We start from the raw sequence: 23,482 nt of genomic DNA, 5'->3' as shown, positions 1-23,482 counted from the left end.
AGACGTCAACATAAAAGACTTTTAACGATTTCATAAAGTGGTCTTAAAGTTCTCACTACGTTTCACATAATTGTGGTATATTTAGTGACTACAGCCCGTATAAATGATAAAAACTACATTTTTAAAAAATATCTGCGTTTAGATTATAAACATTATTTTTTTCGAATTCGAAAAAATCCCCGTGTTTCTTTGCATGACTGTTAATTTGACAGTCAAATCTAACGGACAATCGCAACAACGCTGCCGCGTCATGTAAACTAAACGGGGAAGGAGTGCGTACACCAGGGTAACCAAAATAGAAGAAGACTGAAACAGCATTTCTGCGTTGTGATCACAGATCCGTTTGTTGCACCTGCTCGTTTCCCTAAGCTGCATCGGTGGAGGACCGACAGAGAATCTCCAGGCTTTCCAATCATATGGCAAGATGTCAGATATCGGGGACTGGTTTAAAAACATCCCTTTCATCACTCGTTACTGGTTTGCTGGCTCAGTTGCAGTGCCGCTAATAGGAAAGTTGGGATTAATCAGTCCTATATATCTCGTGTTATGGCCGGAGGCATTCTTTCATAAATTCCAGGTAGGTTTACGTTCAATTTAACAGTAGTGAGAGTTTAGACAACAGCAGCGATGACAAGGCCTTGTTGAAGGCCCCGCACTGGAGTAATGTTACACTAGCCGCGTTTCCACTGTCGGGCCAAAAGCGGGCGTGCTAGTGCGTTTCCACTGTCACTTCCGGGGCTTGATCGTGCCTCGTCGGAGCTTCCTCGGAGGCCAAAGGCCCGGGTTTTTTGGCCTGACGAAAACCTTGGGCCAAAGCGGGCCAGCTGGGGCTAGAGGAGTGGTTACGAACAAAGGCGGAGTTTCTCCGCGTCTGGAGAGCGTCAGCGCCGCGGATCATTTCATAAAGTTAACAGCTATAACACCAGCATTAAAGACTTTAAAAATCATTTTAGTTCACAACTCTAAACTGATGCCCACACATGGGCTGCGTCCTGGAGAACTGTGCTGTAGTGAACGGTAAATGATGATAGACGGTTTAGTGATTTGTGTTCAAAATCTCATGCGCCGTGCACCTGGTTGCCTAAATTACGTGGTTTATTATATAATATTTTTTGTACATTAGGAAGTTTTAATGTTAGGTATTTAAAGGTTGTTGAAGCGGATACGAATACTTAATACGATGTTTTATGATTAAGCAGAATGTGAATGGTAAGAGAGAGCGTAACACGTGCTATTTGTGCATGGTCAGTATCCTCATTTATTTAACCGAATCCCTCCATCTGTACGTCACCATTAATCTGTTATACTGGTGATATTATTATAGTATTGAAAGACAGAAAACGCAATTTGAATCAAAAGTTGCGCACCCACAGAAGAAGAAAAAAACAGTAACACTGAACGCGTCCCAGGCTGCTCTGTTCAACCAATGACAGTCGAGTACGCGTCCGAGGCTACACTTCCGGGACAGCAGGCTTTCATGGGCTGCCTAATTAATTTGGCCTTTTACAATAACTGCTTCTCACTGTGATGGCAAATATTTTAACTTACTATAACTAATTAGGTAATATAAGAGTTTTGCGACATATATTAGAAATAATGTTATTCTGTTGTCCACAATGTGGAGGTCGGCTTTTCTAATACCTCATTCTTACAATCTGCCTAACCTCTAAGTATTGAAAATCTATTAAAATACGTAATTAACCATGATAATTAATTATCAAAAATATGATATTTATTGTTTTCGGTGCCAGTAATTTCCACCAGGTGGCCCCAAGCATTTTGTTTTAAGAAACATTTGTATCCATTATTTCCATCCTTATTGCTATTACACCAAATTATGAGCTTCTCTGGGTGGTTAACTATCATGTTAATATCAAAAACCTATGTATAGGCCTAGATTATATACATCGTTTTCTTCAGAACAGTTTTAGTACTTAAAGCAGGGGTTGTCAAACTGGGGTTCAGGGAGTCATTGGAAAAGTTTAGAGATCATCAGTGTGAATGAATAAATAATAATTAAAATCTCATATTAAACTAAATAAATGAAATATTTATTAAAAATAAAATAATTTAATTAAAATACTTTTAAACAATTATGCAAATAAATAGATTATACATCTAATAATTCTGCAGCACTATTAGTATGGAAACATTTAATAATGTAATGTAAAACCAAGACATAAATATTTTCCAAATAACATTTTACACAGATTTTTACTTTTCATTTTTTTATAGATAAAAATATGTAGCTCTTTTAAACTTTAGGATGGGGGTCCCTTGCAAGAAGATGATTATATTTGGGGGCCTGTGGCATGTAAAAGATTGAAAAGCTGTCATGCAAGTCCTAAACTGTGTGTAGTGGGATAATGCACCACTCCTTAAGAAGTAAAGCCCACAAGAAGTTATTTTAATATGTATTTAAACCCACCTCACATCGTTTGGTCATTTTGGTAGCGTTTAGCATCCATCACGTGTCACTATGTCTTTAACAGTGAGATTTCACTGATATTTCTTGGGCTTATCTAGTTTGTAAATGGCAGCATTATTGCTTTAAATCTGTTTCCCAAGATACGTTTTCATGAGTGATGCACCTGAAATTCAGGCATGGACTAATTTGACCTCTGCTAATGGCTAATTAACCTGTGATTCATTTTTGTTGAACAATTTTAGTTGTAATTTAGGAACTTAAATGTTGAGCTCCTTTTTATATGGCGTGTCTGTGATTTATCAACTCCCTTTGAACATGCTCTAAACTTAACTCCTGTCTGCTCACTATTAGCTAGCATTTCATGACCCCTGTGCCAGTACAGGTTTCTTCTGGATTATGGCACAGATATAGGAAGTAAAGTATATCTGAGCAAAATGAGTGATATCACCCACTTTAAAGAGCATACATTGCTAAGCCAAGGGTAACATAAAGCTTTTTTGTCACAGTGAACCGGTGCTCACATTGGCACATTTGTCTTAAGGAACCATTTAGCGGTTGAGAAGCGGCCAAATAAGCCTCTCCCTGTCCTCTCGCGGCATACCAATCCTGCTGTGCTTTTTAACCCACTTCTCTATGCTGCAGTCCACAGAGGTCACCTCTCCACACAAGTGAGCTGGCGTGATTTATGCTGCAGTGCGCGAGGGGGCCATTGGCCTGCCTGGCTACCGCAGAGCCAGTTCAGACGCCAACATCAAAGCGTTGCTGCTCAGCGGATTCACAGTCCCCCAGACCGAAAACCCTGTTAGCTCAGGGTTTCTGTGTGTGCCGGAGGGAGGAGAGAAAGCACTAGAAGTGAGGGAGGGATACAGGGAAAGGGAGGAGAACAAGACAGCCGAGGACTATAGAGAGGGATAAGGTGTGCATGTGCATGTTTAGAGCAAATTAAACACCGGAGAGTGTTAAAAATTTGTGCAGGGGAGTGTGTTTGTTGTTCCCAGTTTTTGTAGTCTGGGAATTACCGAACAAATCTGGATAACAGACCAGATGAGTGTCTGTTCCTCTCAGAGCGTGATGTCTGGTGTAATAGCTGCAGTCGTGCTCAGGCACATGGATAATGAGTCCACAATGTGTGGGGAATCAAATCTGCAGTGCAAGCATGGCAGCTATAACTTTCAGGCAGTGCTGGCGACTGCATACAAATGCTGCTTGCTAGATATTCTCAGTGCCTGTTGGTTTTCTGTAATTCTACTTCAGTTTAAAGGGATAATACCAATTATTCACCCTCATGCCGTTCCAAACCTGTATGACTTTTTTTTCTTCTGCAGAACACAAAAGAAGATATTTTGGTAGATATTTTTGGTAAGATAATGTTGGTAACCAAACCATTTTGTTTACCATTGACTTCTATTGCATGGACAAAAACACTCAAAATATATATTTTTTATGTTCCACTGAAGAAAGAAAGTCAATGCATACAGGGTCGAAGCAACATGAGGATGTGTAAATAATGACAGAATTTTCTTTTTCTTTTTTTTGGGTAAACTATCCCTTTAAGTATCTTATGTCTGTTGATTTTTAAATCAGTAAGTACTTTGATGCATCTGTTTCAATATGCCAGAATCAGTGGGCATCTCCAACGGTAATCTGTGTCAAGTCATTTATAATTTTTTCTGTGTCCTCTCAACAGATATGGAGACCAATATCTGCAACACTGTATTTCCCAGTTGGCCCAGGGACGGGTTTTCTATACCTGGTTAATTTGTATTTCCTCTACCAGTACTCCTCAAGGCTTGAAACAGGTAGCTTCTGTTTCCTAAAATATATTAAATGTCCTTTCATTAAAATAATGTGTGACTGGACTTAAAAGTGCGCTCAGTATTTTTTGATTCATTCTTACCTGGAGGTTTGTCATCTTCCACTTTAAATGCTTAAGTCAGGTGGATTCTGATTGGCTGTCAGTGTTTTATCAGCTGGAAAGTTTTTTTTGAAACTGTTGTGTGGACTTGCTGTCCTAATATATAACACAGAGGAACAATATCGGAATCACTTTCAGAACAATTTAAAAAAAAATCTGATAAAAAAAACATTGCCAGCCAGTCAGAATCCACCCAAATCCAATAATGCAGTTATTATTATCGTTATTTGTGTGAACGGCCTTTTATACTGACACCTAGTGGTCTAGATGCAGCATTACAATATTTCATTTACTGAAGGCATTGTAAAAATCATGATTTATTCTATTCCATGAGCAGAAATGTCCAATAATAGGGGTTACTAATATAAAGAGTAATTATTCATTACTCATTTCATTATTCAGCTAATCAAATTATTTCAAAGATATGGAGACCAATATCTGCAACACTGTATTTCCCAGTTGGCCCAGGGACGGGTTTTCTATACCTGGTTAATTTGTATTTCCTCTACCAGTACTCCTCAAGGCTTGAAACAGGTAGCTTCTGTTTCCTAAAATATATTAAATGTCCTTTCATTAAAATAATGTGTGACTGGACTTAAAAGTGCGCTCAGTATTTTTTGATTCATTCTTACCTGGAGGTTTGTCATCTGCCACTTTAAATGCTTAAGTCAGGTGGATTCTGATTGGCTGTCAGTGTTTTATCAGCTGGAAAGTTTTTTTGAAACTGTTGTGTGGACTTGCTGTCCTAATATATAACACAGAGGAACAATATCGGAATCACTTTCAGAACAATTTAAAAAAAAATCTGATAAAAAAAACATTGCCAGCCAGTCAGAATCCACCCAAATCCAATAATGCAGTTATTATTATCGTTATTTGTGTGAACGGCCTTTTATACTGACACCTAGTGGTCTAGATGCAGCATTACAATATTTCATTTACTGAAGGCATTGTAAAAATCATGATTTATTCTATTCCATGAGCAGAAATGTCCAATAATAGGGGTTACTAATATAAAGAGTAATTATTCATTACTCATTTCATTATTCAGCTAATCAAATTATTTCAAAATGGTAGCCCCTGTGAGGTGACCCGCTTCAGCATCTTTCTAGTCTTACAATATGACTTGTCATATCTCACTATGATGTACAGAGTTAAAAAAATACAAATACTGTTCTTTATGTGTAAAACTTTATTTAATCAGGAAGTGAAGTGATGATTACTATGGGACGTGACATCTCATCATATTTTCTCCCTTTTACAGGAGCTTTTGATGGAAGAACAGCAGACTACATGTTCATGCTTCTATTCAACTGGATTTGCATTGTTGTATCCTTTCTGTCCTGTACACACTGTACTGTAATATTTTATTATAAGATAAAATGTGTCATTCAGTGCAACGCAGACAAGTGATTAGGCATTGTCATCAAATGATTTGCGTCTGTACAGCGCATATCCATTAACAGTTCACTCAATGAATGTGATGTGCTGAATTCAGGATTTTAGAATATTGCATTAAATGATTTAATATCCTCTGCAGATGTGGTTTTCATGCTATACATCGTCCACTCAGCAAGAAAAAGCTTTTCTAGGAGTCATGTTCATTTTCCTTTGACACACAGCCTTTATCTGTCCTTAACATTTATAATTCAGATAACAGGCCTAATGATGGACATGCAGGTTAGTCTGAGTTTTTTCTTCCTTTTTATAAATGTGAAATTTTCCACTTTTTTGTATGATTGGCACTTAGTAAAGTGGAGGATATTTACAGGTGCATCTCAATAAATTAGAATGTCGTGGAAAAGTTCATTTATTTCAGTAATTCAACTCAAATTGTGAAACTCGTGTATTAAATAAATTCAATGCACACATACTGAAGTAGTTTAAGTCTTTGGTTCTTTTAATTGTGTTGATTGTGGCTCACATTTCACAAAAACCCACCAATTCACTATCTCAACAAATTAGAATACTTCATAAGACCAATAAAAAAACATTTTTAGTGAACTGTTGCCCTTCTGGAAAGTATGTTCATTTACCGTACATGTACTCAATACTTGGTTGGGCCTCCTTTTGCATGAATTACTGCATCAGTACAGCGTGGCATGGAGACAATCAGCCTGTGGCACTGCTGAGGTGCAAGTCAAATAATTAAGCTGTCTTCATTCTCTCTTTAAAAAGTGATTATTTTTAATTAGTGCTGTCAAACGATTAATCGCATCCAAAATAAAAGTTTTTGTTTACATAATATATGTGGTGTGTGTTGTGTATATTTATTATGTATATATAAATACACACACGTACAGCATATATTTACATATGTATATTTATATTCATATAATTTAGATCATATATAAATATATTTAATATATAAACGTTACATATTTTTCTTAAATATATACATGCATGTGTGTGTATTTATATATACAGTGGGGCAAAAAAGTATTTAGTCAGCCACCAATTGTGCAAGTTCTCCCACTTAAAAAGATGAGAGAGGCCTGTAATTTTCATCATAGGTATACCTCAACTATGAGAGACAAAATGAGAAAAGAAAATCACATTGTAGGCTTTTTAAAGAATTAATTGGTGAATTCCTCGGTAAAACAAGTATTTGGTCACCTACAAACAAGCAAGATTTCTGGCTCTCACAGACCTGTAACTTCTTCTTTAAGAGGCTCCTCTGTCCTCCACTCGTTACCTGTATTAATGGCATCTGTTTGAACTCATTATCAGTATAAAGAGCACTATTTTTAATTGGTTAGTATGGTATTTTGTTAATTGCTCTTGTATTTAGTATAATTTTAGTTATCCAGTATTAAAGTTTTAATATCTTTGAATTTGAATTTGTGTCTATTTTATCGCTAGGTTGTTGTTTAAAAGTTGACATAAATCACAGATGCTAACACTCTAGACTTTAACACTAGAAGGTACTATTAAAAATATATTTAATATAGTGCTGTCAAACGATTAATCGTGATTAATCGCATCCAAAATAAAGGTTTTTGTTTACACAATATATGTGTGTACTGTGTATATTTATTTTGTATATATAAAGACACACACATACAGTATATATTATGAAAATATTTACGTGTATATATTTATATTCATATCATTTATATTATATAAAAATATATTTGATATATAAATATAAAATTTTTCTTAAATATATAAATGCATGTGTTAGTATTTATATCTACATAATAAATATACACAGTATACACATTTTGTAAAAAAAAACTTTTATTTTGGATGCGATTAATCATTTGACAGCACTAAATATGAAGTGTGATAATCTTTTCTAAAAGTCGCTTATGCTCAGAAAGGATGCATTTATTTGATCAAAAATGTAATATTTAGAGAGATTATTACAATTCAACACAACTTCAGTGTATTTTAAAATGCAATTTAGTCCTGTGATGTCAAAGTTGAAATTTCAACAGTCATTACTCCAGTTTTGAGTCACACGATCCTTCAGAAATCATTTTAATATGCTGATTTGGTGCTCAAGAAACATCTCTTATTATCAGTGCTCCCTCAGCCAGAAAATGCCCCCTGCCTCCCTACATCATCTTTCAAACTTGAAATTGCACCAGAAGCAAATGTTGCCCCTCTTATTTGGTGTAAATCATCATTAAATGAAGACATTTAAAAATGGTCTCAAAGCAGTTTTTGTCTTTCTAAAATCATCTGAAACCTTGTGCTGCTTATTTGAATGACAACCTTGTGTGATTTATGAGCATTCTTCTGCACTGCTGGAATTCCCATGGAGTTAATTAAGCTTTTTAATGTAACCTATTAGTTGTTTTTGCATTGCAATGTTGTAAATTGTAATGTTACATTTTAATTTTCATTTCATTATTAATTTGTTCATAAATATTGGCTTGTTTGTGTTTTGCAGCTCCTGATGATCCCTTTGATCATGTCTGTTCTGTACGTCTGGGCTCAACTAAATCGTGACACGATTGTATCTTTCTGGTTTGGCACCAGATTCAAGGTATTCAATGCATTATTACTACAGTATGATTTTACATGATATACTGATGTATTTTAATGCTCCACACTAAAACCTGTTCATGTTCACACTAACACAGGCTTGTTATCTCCCTTGGGTCATTCTGGGATTCAACTATATCATCGGAGGCTCGTAAGAATTTTCCCCCCACACAGATTAATATTCAAATGTCATAGTCATTTGATGTAGATGTTGTATAACATTGAGTCATCATAGTCACATAATAATTATTGTAACAATAACCATTTCTTTCTTCAGCATTGTCAACGAGCTGATTGGGAACTTAGTTGGTCACCTTTACTTCTTTCTGATGTTCAAATACCCCATGGACCTGGGTGGCCGGTCCTTCCTCTCCACCCCACAGTTCCTGTGAGTTTATTGGCTGCTCAGCTGGCCTCAGCTTCCTGTTATTATGAGTCAAGCAATGCTGATATGAATGAATCAAATTACTAATTTATGAATCTTTAGCTAAATGAAAGTGACAAGTTAGGGGTTATTATGGGTTTAGTGCACAGCAATGATACTGTTATGCTTTATTGTCATAAATTCTTTTTTCAGGTACCAGATTTTCCCAAATCGACGAGGTGGGGTTTCTGGATTCGGCGTTCCTCCAAGCAGGAGACCTCTGCCCCAAGAGCAGGCAGGAGGTGGAGGAGGGGGGCGCCATAACTGGGGTCAAGGCTTTCGGCTGGGGGACGACTGAAGTCTTGACACTTCCATCAATGGATAAATACATAAACTTCTAACATTAATGCTGCAGAATATGAATTTTATATGTTTTGGGTTTATATGTGTTTGTTGCATTTCTTCTGACCCAAAAGGAAAAGTGACGGAGCTCTTTCCCAGCGTTACATATTTTCCTCTTACTCTCAATGTCACATCACACTGTTATTGACTTTCACAGTGTGTACAGAAAGTCTGCAAAAATATGTGCAGTAGCAGAGTTGGTATAATTGTAGGAAATTCAGGGGACTTTAATTGTGTTTCCCATAATATGACTGCATCCTTCAGCGTATTCATGTTACTTGCTCACAGTCAAATGTATCTGATTAATTTCTCTATGAACTATTCAGTATAGATTGTATGTTAGCATGGTTGTTTAGGAATGGACTTCCAATCTATATATATTTTTTAAATCACCTCATTTGTCTAAATTAGGTTAAATTTATTGTAAATTTTCTTAAGCATTACTTATGCTTTACATTTGCGAATGAACTGAATTACCAATCAGAACATTCAGATGAAAGTGCTATGCATATTTCAGTCTGTTTTATACATGTATGCATATTTCCATCTGTTTTATGTTTAGATGCCAGCCTTGAGTAAAGTTTATCAAACCATTTCCAGTAAAACTGCCATGCACTTTTCACACATTACTTATGATTAAACTAAGTTAAGATTAGTCTTATACGTACACATGCCATCTGACCGCAAACAGAAACCGAAGTTTTATAATTATTTGTACACTGAAAGTTATATTTATTGCTTTCATATTTGATTTTAGTATGCACTAAATTATATTTTGATATTATGTCCCTCACATTGTTTGGATAAAGGTGCTTTACAAAATCCAAATACCTTTATGTGCATATGGTGTATAATGGTAATACAGTCATATCAAAGTTATACAAAGTGACCTCTTGCCAAAATCTTTGTTACTACTGTTCCAAACCACAATCTTTACTAAAATGTTCAGTTTACATTTCTAGTGCTTTATTATTGCATTTCATTGAGTGCTTGTTCAATTACCGATGCTACAAATAAACTGTAAACAGCAACTGTGCTCACTAATTTGAGTACATTTGAGTTCAGTGTCTTGAGGGACACACTCAGGATACAGGCGCCTTAAAGTTGCATTTAAATTTTGCAGCACCCTGAAAAGAAACTTACTGTAAGAAAATTAGCAGCTCCTAATCAAACTGAGGTCTGGTTTTTTTTTTACTTTGGCAATGATGCTGCTGTGTAACCAATGAGACTCGAAGCAGGCTTTCAATCAGTTGTGTTTTATTGAATTACAGCAGACTGGTTCTTATAAAGAGCAAGCAGGATTCTTGGTAGCAGTACAGTATTCCTGATACATGTCTGAACATGACACTAAAGCAGCTGCAGGAAAAAGAAATACACTTAAGCGAGCTGAAAGCAGTTCACAGCTGAGTAGTGAAAAAATGGATCTACGTGTTGGATACCAGAAAAAGCCAACATGATACGGATAAATTTGCAGTTACTGTAATATTGCCAGAAATTAGCCTATAACTACAAATAAACATGTGCTGTGCATCTCTGTATTGTATTGATTTCAGTTTTGATTATGTCCATCATGTGGCTTGGCTCTGTACCCTTGGCAATAAGGTACAGTAAAAGAGTGCAGGCAATGTGTTTATGGTCCAAAGAAAAGTCCATAATATCACCTCGTTTTCTGGAATGAGATGTTTTTTATTGAAGCACCGCTTGTATGTGTCCACTTGAAATATTAAGTGCCATCATGGACCACATTGTGTTTTACACCAGCTTCACCAGCAGGTGGGTTAGTTTTGTGTCCACTCACAAAAATGATTGAACATTCCATTATAAGGGTCAAGGGAAATGTCTTGGGACTCCTATTATAAATGTAACAAAAGTCTCTTCAAAAAATTTTACAAATCTGTTGAAGTACAGAAAAAATATTTACAAGGGCCCTTTTAAAAAACAAATATAATAATAACAACATAGCAGTCAAACTTTGGCACACCATAGTCACTCTCCAGACAGTGTTTCACAGATGCTCCCAAATCCATCTCGTCCAGTCCAGATATGAGATCATTGGTTCCATTCACGACAACAGAGGTCATTCCTTAATAATCAGGCCCATCTAGTTGAGTCATAGCAGCCTGTTTTCTTCTGCAACAGAACAAGCAACAAATGCCACTTGACTAACATAAATTATGAAGCTTTGAAAGAAAATCCAAAATTGACACACTGCCCCCCTCCCAGCACACATTAAATTTGGGCTCTGCCCTCTCACTCGCTGTCAAGCTGTTTCTCTAAAGGCTAAAATTACAGACTGACGACATTCTGGGTGTCTTTCAACCACATCTGCTACATTATAATGAGAAGCAGCTATTTCTCAGGGAAAGAAACTCTCAGTCCTTCTCCATTCAAAATATCAACCAGCTAGTTAAAATAAAAAAGGACTATTACCTTTATCACTTCATCCAGTCACTCTGTGCTCTGCCGACAGAACTTCAAGGTCACGTTCCACTTTCTGTGCATCATAATCTTTGCCTTCATTGTCAGCTGCCAAGGAAACCCACCTCTTACCATCTACACTCGCCTGTCCATGTTGGTCCTTGCTCTTGCTGATATCAGGCATGTTGTGGCCCAGCTTACTGGTGAACCATTCGACTATGTCCTGGTTGGTTAGTTTCGACTGCTCTGCAAGCTTCTCAAAACCCTCCCCTTTTTGTACCTTTGTCTCTTGAAAGTGCCTTTGTAGGACACTCTGGGCCTGCTCCGAGATCAACAAGCTGTTTTGTCCATTCGGTCTCTTGTTGCTAAGACTTTGAAATTGCTCCATCCAACCTAACGTCCCATTTTTCAGAGCAGATCTGTTGTCCTTAAACCACCGGACAATTTCTGTACGAGCTAACCCTGTTTGGATTTCTAGTTGGTTGTACTCCTCTGGTGAGGGCCACTGGGTTTGTGCAAACATGTCTTTAAGAAGGCAGAGAGACTTGCCATCAATGGTCTCTGGACACACTGAAGACGTGAGAATGGGGAGAGGCGAGTCCCTGACTCTGCTGTCCTGCTCATGGACTCCATTCAGTGTCCCCCTTTGAAGGTGATGCTCCAGCCTTTTTGAGCCCATCGAGTTGAGCAAGGCTTGCTCCAGGTTGTCTCGTAGTGCACGGCGCTCCGTAAACCAGCAATCAATTTCGGTTTTGGAGAGCATGGTGTCCGCCACAAGGTGCTCTATCTCAGCCTGGGTTGGAAAGCTAGTCCTTTGGAAACTCTCCTCTAACTTTTTCATTTGTTCAGAGGATTTGCCTTTAACTCTCTCTAGTAGGGGAAACTGTGTGGCGACAGGCTTATGCGGTTGGCTGTCCTTCGAAGAGAGGTCGGTTTTAATCTGTTGCACTGCCTTATGGTTTCCATGGCGCTGATCGCTGAACCATTTTTTGATCTCTCCCCAGGAGAGGCCAGTCGTCTCGATGAGACGATACACTTCTTCATCATCAGGAAACTGGCACTGAGCATAGCTGGTGGTCAGTTCTCTGATCTGATCAGGGGTTTTCTCACAATCTGAAGAAAGGCTTGGTGTCGGAGAGACAGACTTGGGAGTGCTCTGAACGGACTGAATTATTGAAGGCCTCTTTATCTCTGGGGCAACCAGTGGTGCTCTGTGGGCCCTCTTGACACCCTGTGCTATTTGATTTGTCACTGTTAGTGCGAAAGCAGCACCAGTAGTAGTTGAGCCATTGGAAACCGGTGCTAACACCAGGCCAGATTGTCCAAGGACATGGTAAGGGACGGTCTGGATAAGGGGCTGTGAAGCTTTAGTGGACTGAGTTAACTGAGCAGGTAAGACAGTGAACGCCTGTTGAACAGGCTGAATCGTTCCATTGAACATCTTCTTTCGTGCTTCCTCAACCTCCTCGGGAGACCAGCTGATACCTTGTTTTAGCCGTTGGGTAGTGAACCACACTTTGATTTGTTCTTCGGGGTGTTTGGAGGCTGCAGTGAGCCAAGAGAGCTCTGCTTGGGTAGGGTACGGAAACTTGTTGAAGGAGGTTATGAGGGTCAAGTTGCCATCTAGCGAGGGGTTGTATTTTGAAGTGTTCAAGGGGACGGCGATTTTTGGTACCAAGTTGTAGTTAGGCGGGCGTTGCAAGGATGGCATTATATGAGAGAGGCCATCCTTAAGAGTTGCATTTGGGATTATCACAGTCCCGTTCACATTCACCGCAGTAATTTGCTTTTTTGGTAGATCTTGAGCGAGTTTGTCCAGCGGACTATCGTCCTGCAACCGTAAACTATCTGCTTTGGGCTTACCCACCTTAACAGTACTGGATTTGCTCAGAGGAAAAGCAGTAAAGTCATCTCCTGACTGAGGGCTGGTGGTATCATAGATGACGGCACAGTTCGAACCTTCGATTGTCTGTTCTAGAATAGTCTGATTGTTGAGTTTGATTCTCTTGAACTTGAAGTTGCTCTCACCAGGATGGCATTTCTCATTGTGTTCCGTCAAAGAATCAAACTTTTTTGTGTTGAAGTTGCATACCGCACACAAGTACAGTGGGTTGAGTATAACATTGGGGTGGTTGGAATCGACATGATCTTTGAACTCGTTGAGATTTTGTGTGGAAAAGGGACAGTATTTGCACTCATAGCCTCCCTGGAGTTTCCTCTGTGGTCGTGTTTTCACTTCAGGTTTTTCCAGCTCTGTTGCTTCCTGCGAAGAGTTCACAAAACTCTTCCTATCCATCCAGTCCTCACTAGAAGACACATGTGAGCATCCATTCTCTTCTGGACCGTCCACACAGGAATCCATTTCTTCTGGATCGTCTGCAGTTACCAAGTCATCCGGTCGGATCATGCAGGGTGTTGTAGACTTTCTTCGACTAGCCATGGTCAGGGAGTAAGACGGTACAGTGCAGGGGGACTCTGTTGATGGGCAATGGGCAGGTCTTTGTCTGGTGAAGGATCAGTAAAGGACGATTCTGCTGACTGTGAATGTCAGCTCCAATGGAAGACTTCATGAGACTTCATCCCAGATCACACAGTCTATTTAAAAAAAAATACAAATTAAGTATTCATATAGCAAAACTAGATTTTCATAGCACACAGAACAAGTATATGTTCAGTTCTAAGTCAACTGATAAGATTCAAAATGGAAACAGTGAAATACAAAAAACACATACAAAGGTTTCTCCACTTTTTCATGAATTAACATGAAATTTTATAGGTTGGTGTATGACAAAAAAAAAATTACAAGAAACAAAGTAGGCCAAATTCAAGTTGTCAAGCCACAAAAACACAAACCTGCTACTGAAAATTTGTCTATAAACAAGGTATCTTCTAGCCTACAATATACATGTCCCTCTTTAAAAATTTGTATAAGGTCAAACTTGGAAAACTTGTGAATTGCACAGAAGAATTTTGAGCAGTGTGCGGTGTGCAAAGATTCAGAGAAAACGCTGGTTTAGATTTTAAGATGCTGCAAGTTGTGTCTGACTCTGCTGCATCTGGTGTGTGACTGCCTTTAGATAATTAATATGAAAATGCAGTTTTTCAAGGTTCTTCACGATCTAAAACAGCAGATAGATAAAGATTAAAGGCGTACAAGTCTCTATGCCTCAATGTGACACAAAAGGTATCAGCTTTTTAATCACAGTTAATTGTCACTTCAGGTGCAACACAGCTTGATTTAGTGTGAAAATCATCACAAAGGACTGCAGAACCTCATTAAAAATTAAGCTGAGGTGTTACATCTCCTGCTTAAAAGCATTTAGATACACACCCCAGTGCTGTGTATTAAATTAGAGGCATCAGCAATATGGTGGTCAATCCGGATGGGAGGGGCAAAAACATCCTGTGCTAGGCTGAACTTGTCCTATCCAATAATAGGCCTTCCTCAGGCCTGTGTTGCCCTCAGCAGATCTCAGTACATTGGAGACTGATTAAATATGGATGGGACCCTGAGCATCTCATATCACAGCCTCAACTCACTGTGAGAGCACCAGAGCATGTGAGCGGAGCAGAGGGGGAGCGGAGCGGTTATTAACGGAGCGCTTGCTTGTGCGGTTAGAGCGACTGAGCGGAGCGCACGTCCATAGAGCGGAAACTTCGCTCACATGCTCTGGAGAGCACCAGTATAATGTAACCTTAGAAATTATTTTTTTCTTCTTCTTCCTTGAGAAAACTGTGCTAAGGGCAAAAAAGACAAAGTTCAGATGAAATTTTTTTTTTAAAAATCAACATTTGTACATTTATTACCATTTAATGTGTGTGTGTGTAGAGAGAGAGAAAGAGAAAGATAGAGAGACTGAGATTCACCTAAATCAGACAGTATATTTATTACCTCATGAAAATCAAAGGAAAGGGAAAACACTTACCATGCAAACTCTGAATTTTAAATGTTTGCCAAGGGCTTACAGGCAATAAAGAATGAGAAAGCATGAGACTACATAAGTTATGATCACATTCAATCTAAAGCCATTCAAAAAGAAACATTACTTAGCCTCAAGTCCCAATAGCTGTTATTGACACAAGAAAAAAACTGAATGCTGTGAACTTAAGACCGTGTTAAAGGCAAATAACTAAAAGCAATCAAAAAGAAAAATAATCATAATCTTAGAATTTAAATGAAAGGATTTGACACTGTCTACTGACTACTTAAAGTAACATCAATATTAGAGCAATAGACTACTAAATGTTAACACAAGCTGGAGGGTGTTCAGCATGAAGCAGTTTCTGTAACATAGTACGGCCTGTTGCAAAACAGAAAAGCACATATTGGTCCTCCTGTATGGATTCCCATGCATTAACATGCGTGTTTCCAGGAGAGGATGTTGCTGAGAAGCCGCTGTGAAGGGGCGGAGACTGAGCTCTGTTAATACTGTGGAGCACAGTATGGGGGGGGGGGGGGATTTGGGATTGAGGCAGAATTAATTTAAATCTCATCAAATGGGGCTCTAGAAGCCTGCAGCACTGCACAGAGTGCTATTTTTCATGATAATTCTGACAAAAATGTTGAGTGTAATTGGTATAGATCACACCCCCTTCACCAATTTTTAGACTTAAAATGTGGGCACTGCTGACTCCTTTTAAATATTAGGATGAGGTGGCAAAGGTCTCTGGATCCACAGCAGCAGTGATACCTGATGCTCAGTAACATTCTTTATTAAACATTAGCGCCACAGATTCCATTTCAAGGTTGTAGTAACAAGAACTAAACACTGTTTAAGAGTGAAAATAATAATTTGTCTAAATGAGGATGAATGTGGGTATATGTGAGGATGAAGTAGTTTTGCAGTAGGAAAATGGCACAGAGCTCAGAGCAAAGTCCTTTGGGTAGGTGTCCAGGCTTTCAGTGATTTGGGGTACCAAGGGACAAGCCTCGAAAAAGCTGGACTCATGCATTGTCATGGAAACGGCCCAGTCGCAGGTGGGAGGGATTTTCTCCACAGAAATCCAGATGAGGAACATTCCTATTTTTGGCCGAGCCTGTTATTTCGGGGTGAAACCCACACTGAGAGATTGTATTCATCCTATTAATTCTAGATTTGTATACTTGTGTATATGCTGATGCATGTTTCGTGAATCAGTACGAGTGGGTGCATTAATTATGCTTATTCAAAGAAAGCAAAACTAAACATAAAAAAAATGCTAATATGTGCGTCTTGTTGATACTGAGAACACAGAAACAAATGTCTGGTTGCATGTTCATTTCCTGGCACGTTCCATTAAAGGGATAGTTCACCCAAAAATGAAAATGTTGTCATTAATTACTCACCCTCATGTTGTTCCACACCCGCAAGACCTCCGTTCATCTTTGGAACACAAATTAAGATATTTTTGATGGAATCTGAGAGGGTTTGGAACGACATGAGGGTGAGTAAATAATGACAGAATTTCATTTTTGGATGAACTACCCCTTTAATAGATTACAAATGTAAGTATGAAAAAAGTATTTTTTTATCTTTTCGGCAAATGATCAGTGAGAGGGTGTGCTTAACTTTTTAAACAGATTGTCAGCCTCAGAAAGTCAGACAAAATATTACATGAGAATTAATTTTTTACTCGTTTTATAAAGACTGCAGCTTTTTCAACTCTATTACCAAAATGTGGGACGTGTCTAAATACAGTTTACTTTTTCCCAGTAAGGAACATGAATTTAATTAAACATAAAAAAATTAAACATTTCTGAACAGTCAATGAAAAGTGACATTAACAAGGTTGCACACAAAATATGAGATATAGCAAAATAGTTTTTTTTTATAATTATAATTAGGCCTATTTACCAATTAAAAAAGCTTTGCTACAATTAATTTAACGTTAATTCACAATTATGACAAAAATTAAACTGTTGTATAATTTTAATTGTTGGCCACAGTTAAAGGCCAATATATCTGTTCAAATGTTGATCAAAGTCTGCATTTAAAACCAAAAAGGTTAATCTCATTTTAGATAACCTTTTGGCTAAAAATCAGGTAACATGTCAAAAAGTTTTCACCGTTAAAAACAAACAAACATGAAAACTGTTCCTCTACAGCTTTGAGAAAAAGTAATGGGACACCAAACTGCAACCTATTCATGGAAATTGCCTTGTGTAGTTACACAGAGACTCATTCTGTGGCAAAAAGTATAATTCAAAAGAATTATGTGACCCTGGACCACAAAACCAGTCATAAGGGTCAATTTTTCGAAATTAAGATTTATACATCTGAACGCTGAATAAATAAGCTTTCCATATGTGTATGGTTTGTTAGGATAGGACAATATTTGGTCGAGATACAACTATTTGAAAATCTGGAATCTGAGGGTGCAAAAAAATTAAATATTGAGAAAATCGCATTTAAAGTTGTCCAAATGAAGTTCGTAGCAATGCATATTAATAATAATAAATTAAGTTTTAATATATTTAGAGTAGGAAATTTACAAAATATCTTCATGGAACATGATCTTTACTTAATATCCTAATGATTTTTGGCATAAAAAAAAATCCATAATTTTGACCATGCAATGTATTTTTGGCTATTGCTACAAATATACCCCAGCGACTTAAGACTGGTTTTGTGGTCCAGGGTCACATATGATCTGAAATCAATATCCAATGAAAACAAAGGATTTTTACGAACCACAGCGCATTAGTTTGAAACTGGTCACTATTATGCAGGGAAAACCATGCTTAATTTTGACCAAGTAACCAGAGACAGAGGGCATGGCGTTCCTGCTAAAGCCATCTGTAAAGGTCTGGCTGCTCAGCAGCATACAGTGTCTTCAAAAGAAACCAAATCTCTGTGGTCGACCACTAAGTTATATGGCTGCTGTCCCAGAGAGTTATGAAATACTCATGGAAAGGGTCACGCTGAGGATCAAGAGATCAGGGTCATGTTTGAGCACTGCGTCTATGAGCCTCGGATGAAATACTTTGTTAAATAAAATGCTAATCCGGTAACGCCGGTTGGTTAACATGGCTGTGTATCTACATTGGCAAATGTTTTCATTGAACAATGACATTAAACAGGTTTTCATCATTCTGAACAGCCTCTATTGATCTGATGACTTGATAACCTTTATACAACACTAACCACAGCCAATTCGGACATGAATGTCAACTGTTTTTTCTGCCTTCTCTGCAAAACTCCTTTTAAAACAAAAAAGACAGGCTCTACTAAGCCTCCGATATGCTCGACAACTCGTTTGCTCAACGGATATCAGATTCATACCACTGGACAGTGATCACTGCTGTCATCCATCTGTGAGTTTGATTCATGATATATAAGAGGCCCGAATAACACCGATCCCACTGAGATTGAAAGCTCTGCATGACTCCACACCAACACAACCACTTTAGAGATGTTTATCGCTTTCCTCATCTGATCTAATGCATTCCAACATACTGATGTAAATTGGAAATTAAATCACAATTGTCTTGTTGTGCAATGATGCCACAACTGCACATTTTATAAGGTCCTTGCACACCGAGTCCGGAATTTTGTAAGCGTTTGTTCTGTATTTGTCATCCTTTCCTATTAAAATGCTTGCTACGGATGCGAAAACACAGAAAATCGAACCTGATCCGAATTGTTTTATGACGGACGAACGTTTCAGAGGCAGTGTGTAAACGTGATTGACAAAACATGAGGTCATATTTATTTTTTAATGTGCAAAAATTTCAGACAGGAATTTCGGACTCTGTGTGCAAAGACCCTAAGGCTGCACGATATATTGATACCATATTGGTTATCGGCCGTTATTTTTACATTTAGATTACCTTTGTGATCATCTAACACTCACTGAAAGTTAATCCTTTAAAATAATTTAATATCAAAATTTAATAATCAAACCACAAAAGGAATATAATTTTTCATAAGGTAAATTCTAATGTTGTTATGCCTAAAATCACCTGTAGATTTTAAATTGATTTTTATTTTATAGTATTTTTAATATATTTTCATTTGTTTAAACACAATATAACATTTATATGAGGAATTTATTGCTTATTGGACATCATATGAAAATGATTATTTACCCATATCAGTCATAAATTTAATTACGATGCATCCCTAGCTCATTTGCATTTAATCAAATAATTTCAGTATGATTCCTTTATATACAGTGGGGCAAAAAAGTATTTAGTCAGCCATCAATTGTGCAAGTTCTCCCACTTAAAAAGATGAGAGAGGCCTGTAATTTTCATCATAGGTATACCTCAACTATGAGAGACAAAATGAGAAAAAAAATCCAGAAAATCACATTGTAGGATTTTTAAAGAATTAATTGGAAAATTCCTTGGTAAAATAAGTATTTGGTCACCTACAAACAACCCACTGTATTTATTATCTAGCATCTAGAAGTGTTAGCAGATTTGCAGGAAAAACATTACAAGCAGAGGAACTGAAAAATAAGTGAGCTGTATGAAAGGGACACGAGGAGTGGGTAAATTCTTCAACTCAGCTCAGGCATACAACTAAATAGAGCTTTGAAGTTAAAATTTCACATTAAAATGGACCATCTTCACTGACTACTGTTTATTGGTACAAGCACATTCTGAGCTATTATCTATCCCTCTCAAGGTCTGAAATCCTCTACAGGATGAAAACTTATTGAATTACATTGTATGATTGAATTATTCAAGCTCATGAATTAGGGCACTAGAAGCATGGTCTGTCTCTGCTGTACAAACATCAACGTTGTGCTCTGTTTGGACTCACAATATCATTACATTATCATCATCATCATAAATCTTTTTAAATCAGCAGCCCACCTGTCAATGATGGTCTCCCCTTTTAGGAGTATAATATTTGATAGGTCCTATGTGGCAAGTTTTCCTACTCTGCCACCTTTTTCACCCAGCTTCTCCTCACCTATAAAAAGAACAGTTGAATTGGTATTTGTATCTTAGAAGTTCATCTAAACAGCACCATTTCTGACAAGGCCTCAGAGGCACCAATTCAAAGATAATAAACTTCCACTCAAAGCTAAAAATAGACACTCCACGTGACAGATATTGTTGACTGCAAACCCTTATTTTCTTTTCTCCATACTGTAAGTTCAGGTCAGTGCACTGATAAGACTCAAGCATAAACTCAACGTCTTTAGGCTTGATTCATTTTATCTCATGTCCCTGATGGAGCAACACCATCTTTCACAGTTGCTATAACAGTTTAGCTTCTCTAAAAATTATACAGCAGTTCAGACACAAGGTGAATATAGTTCAAGTCACCTGAGGATCTACAGGCTTTAAAATGTATCCGCCTGCACATGCAAATGAATAAACATCAGTGTCATTTAAGAATTTTTATTATCCTGCAACTCAATATTATGGTCAGTATAGTTATATGCAGCATCTCCGTTACACCTCCAAAAAAGCTGGGTCACTACTGCAAAAGTAGGGCAGAATATTGGCAACAGGCCGCTCAACAGCGAGCAACTGCAAAAGGTTGAATGCTTCTCTCCCTTTAGAAAAACAACCATCTCAAACGCATTGTTTTATTTTCTTTAAGCCTAGTTCAAGTAAGAATCTATTATGCTGAGGCCCATCTGTATAATAGCCCAGCTGCTTTCACTGCCACTCAAACGCATTCAACATGCTCAAATACATATAATAATCATATACGAGAAATGATTGCAAGATATGACATGAATAGTGATGAATCATGATTTGTTGTACTCATCATGCAGCGGTCTAGTAAAAAAAAAAAATGATTAAGATAGTATGCCACCTTCAACTGCAACTTCAGCTTGTCACACACGTCAGTTCTGACTCTCTCTTTTCCAGGACATGAACGCAGAGGGAAATTAATAGCTTTAGTAGTGATGACTAATAAATAACCTGGCTCCAACGTGAGGCCAGACTCCCTCACAAAGAGGCTCTGCTTTCAGTGGAGTCATGACCACCAGCACCGACAGAGAATACACAGCTTTCAAGGGAGCCCAGCCCACGGCTGTGACATCAGCGACTGTCGGCTTAGTCACCAACAGCACGAGCTACGAGGCAGAGGCAGCAGCAACCACCTCCTCAAAGACGTCAGCTCCTCACGAACACGGGCAGCCATTTTGAATCCAGTCAGTCACCTGGCACAAACCGCATTTTGTGCCAGAGCAACTCAAAAAGGGTTGTACTTTTGACAATACGCGTCACTACTTTGTAAAAGTTGCCTCAGTTTTGGTTGCATGAATAAACCTTTGTAATGAGAGCTGTTTACATACTACGACCCACAAGGTGAACGCTAAAGGTTGGCAAGTGTATTTGTGCCAGGAAGAACGAGAATGTTTAGTAAATGGCGTAAATACAGAATAAACTTCAGTGAAACTGTATCCGAATGCCCTTCAGTGAGCACAGTGGGAAACAAATAACTACAAACACATAAGAATAGCTGTTTCTTTATAGTGTGTATATTAACAATATTCTGTTTAGTTCTAAGCCAGTTTTTAGAGATCAGCTTAGATTAATAAACAACATAATGAAATGAGGTACTAATTGATAATCCTAAATAAATTACTAGATAAAGTCAACAAACATAATCCGTGTATCATTCGATCATTCGTTTTTTGATTTAATATTGAAAGTAGAAAAATGAGAAAACAGCTTGAATATTTGATTTCTACATGTGGGCGGGAATTAAACGCCCCTTTCTGCTGATTGGTCAGCTGAAGATCAAACCGTGCCGTCATCAGTTCTTCTGCAGTATCATGCAGCACAATAATAGTCCACCAGTTGTACGGATTAATAACCCATTTTATAAATTTCATATTTTTCTCATCAAACAGACTAATGAATAGCTAGACACAACTCGTAACGGGGCAGAGTCTAGACAGGGCTTTCTTCTGTGTAGACCAGCGGTTCTTAAAGTGATAGGGGGTCCAAGAAATAATTTGCTATAGCCTAAAGTATTTCCAGACTGTAAAGTCACTTTTTTTATCATGACACATAGGCCTACAGTGATTTATTCCAAAGTGACTTATATGATGCATTTAACGTCAAATCATCTAAATTAAGCCTTTTAAAAGACGAGTATTCCCTGTGGTTCATGTGTGTGGCATTTTTTTGTTATTTTGAATGTACAACTCTTTCCCGTTTCCTAGATGGGGGAAAAAATCCAAGTGAACATCAATCAGTACTCAATATTAATTTAAACTGCTTTAAATATGACTGATGCTTATTTCCTGTGCACTTCAATACTGGTCTGCGCTTGACTGTAGTCGTGTCTGTCTGCTTATTGAGTTTATTTAACCCATTGCAATTTATTGGAACTGTGTGAACTAGAGTGACTACTCACCTTAATGTTGTTCTAAAGGCTTATTACTTAATAACACAAAAATGTCCTGCTCGCACTTGCCAATTTAATGGCAGAGAATGGTGACCTCAGGTTTTGTTTGTTGTTTTGAAGCAGATGCATATCTGTCGTAAAATAATCCTATGCATCTCGTGGCGTATATTCCAAGCATTCTGAAGGTATACTGAGGGTTTGGTGAGAAACAAACCGAAATGGCAAATTATAATATTTTATGAAAACCTTGCGTTGCAGTGCGAGTGCGCAGCAGCTCACGCTGCACACAAGTGCATATCCTTTTGAGATATCATATAAATTATAATCAATTTTAATAAAACACAAGACTACATTATAAAACTCTAACAGTAGGCTATTTAATATCTGTTTTTCTCCGGTTGTCAGTCAAAATGACAGTTCTTTCGTGAACATAGGCCTATATATACCCAAGCCAATTAATTATTACTTCCTTTTTGTCTTAGTGTTCAAAATATTTATTATTTTTATTTATTAATTAATTAAACAAACAGACTTACTGGGTGAGCAGGGTAGGCTATGACAGCTGTCATATCATACCCTGCCATGCCAGCTGATGCAAAGAATAGAATTTATATCTACACAGAAGAAAGCCCTGTCTAGACTCTGCCCAGGTA

At 37.7% G+C, this 23,482-nt stretch overlaps 2 protein-coding genes across 5 annotated transcripts in view; one reads left to right on the top strand and one right to left on the bottom strand.

Annotated features, from left to right (window-relative positions):
- The first annotated feature begins 217 nt into the window (after positions 1-217).
- On the top strand, positions 218-10,638 carry LOC107595682 (derlin-1-like). Its single transcript, XM_016286178.1, has 8 exons — positions 218-577; positions 4,116-4,227; positions 5,608-5,672; positions 5,997-6,023; positions 8,242-8,337; positions 8,435-8,487; positions 8,614-8,724; positions 8,914-10,638. The coding sequence occupies exons 1-8, from the start codon at positions 425-427 to the stop codon at positions 9,056-9,058; spliced, it is 762 nt and encodes a 253-aa protein (XP_016141664.1). The 5' UTR covers positions 218-424; the 3' UTR covers positions 9,059-10,638.
- Positions 10,347-23,482, bottom strand: part of LOC107595624 (zinc fingers and homeoboxes protein 2-like) — a 15,356-nt gene continuing 2,220 nt past the window's right edge. The window contains exons 2-4 of one of the 4 annotated variants that reach the window (XM_016286106.1): positions 20,324-20,423; positions 11,533-14,115; positions 10,347-11,232 (exon numbers count right to left, since the gene is read on the bottom strand). In XM_016286106.1, the coding sequence (XP_016141592.1) occupies positions 11,543-13,960 (2,418 nt within the window). In that variant the 5' untranslated portion in view covers positions 13,961-14,115; positions 20,324-20,423 and the 3' untranslated portion in view covers positions 10,347-11,232; positions 11,533-11,542. Of the gene's footprint in view, positions 11,233-11,532; positions 14,116-14,851; positions 15,100-20,323; positions 20,424-21,281; positions 21,609-23,482 lie in introns of those variants that run through there. The other 3 variants (XM_016286122.1, XM_016286115.1, XM_016286098.1) reach the window with 3 other exon arrangements.

This window comes from Sinocyclocheilus grahami, unplaced genomic scaffold, assembly GCF_001515645.1.
Source record: "Sinocyclocheilus grahami isolate Dianchi unplaced genomic scaffold, SAMN03320097.WGS_v1.1 scaffold11.1, whole genome shotgun sequence".
Classification (NCBI taxonomy): domain Eukaryota; kingdom Metazoa; phylum Chordata; class Actinopteri; order Cypriniformes; family Cyprinidae; genus Sinocyclocheilus; species Sinocyclocheilus grahami.
Note: the sequence above shows the minus strand (reverse complement) of the source record. Positions and strands in the feature narration are given on the sequence as shown.